Source organism: Sphaeroforma arctica, assembly GCF_001186125.1.
Source record: "Sphaeroforma arctica JP610 unplaced genomic scaffold supercont1.8548, whole genome shotgun sequence".
NCBI lineage: Eukaryota > Ichthyosporea > Ichthyophonida > Sphaeroforma > Sphaeroforma arctica.
In genome coordinates, this window is record NW_014032010.1 from 1 (window position 1) to 795 (window position 795).

Genomic DNA, 795 nt, shown 5'->3' on the forward strand with positions numbered 1-795 from the left:
TTTACAGGGACAGTAGCACACTGCGAGAGGAGGTACCTTTCTATCTTGCCTTCCGCCATTGCTAAAATGACATGGTGTTGTTCACGGCAGCTGGTGTACCGTGTACAGAAGCGGTCTACCTCAGCCGCCATGAACTCAGGCAACGACTGCGAGGCTGCCCGGGCAATCTCAGCCCCCGTAGGCCCACCGCCTTAGGCTCGGGTACCGTAACAACCGGTCTTACTACCCCTGGGGCCGCTAACCCCGAGAAATGCTGCGCCCTCAAACCTGGCGCTTGCTGACGCGCTGCTTCCGCCTTCTTCACTGCCTTCGCTGCACATCTCGCCTCCTTTTTCTTGTCGAGCGCTGACTTAGGGCCCCTCTCCTTCTGGAAAGGCTCTAACGCTTCATCATTTGTCTCACTTACGGCCTTCGCCAGGCCCACGCCCCATCGACGGTTGGGGGTCTGCTGATGCACTCAGATCGACTATCGGCTCCCCTGCCTGGTAGGCCGCCAAGCGCTTCTGCATAGCTGCCATGTACTCGGCCGCAGAAGCGGCTGGCTCATCAGGAGTCTCGGCTTGGGCATTCACCTCCGAGATGAGAACTGTGAGCAGAGAACGCCCACACATAAAAACTATTAACTCCTGGAAGACCTCGAACATGCGTTCCGGGTCCTGTCGCAAGGATCGAGCGAGATTCGCGGTGACTGCGACTTTATCGCCCTTGCTAAACCTCGGCCAAACGCCGGCATACAACCGCACATAAGCAACCAACAGTCCGGATCCGCCCTCATTGCAGGCAGCATCCGCGACT

At 58.1% G+C, this 795-nt stretch overlaps 1 protein-coding gene across 1 annotated transcript; it reads right to left on the minus strand.

Moving 5' to 3' along the window:
- Window positions 1-406: 406 nt before the first annotated feature.
- Window positions 407-572, minus strand: SARC_16635 (hypothetical protein; the record flags this gene model as incomplete). The annotated part of the gene is made up of 1 exon (XM_014289263.1): window positions 407-572. A coding segment is annotated over one exon (166 nt), but the record flags the coding sequence as incomplete, so codon positions are not given.
- Between the last annotated feature and the right edge of the window lie 223 nt (window positions 573-795).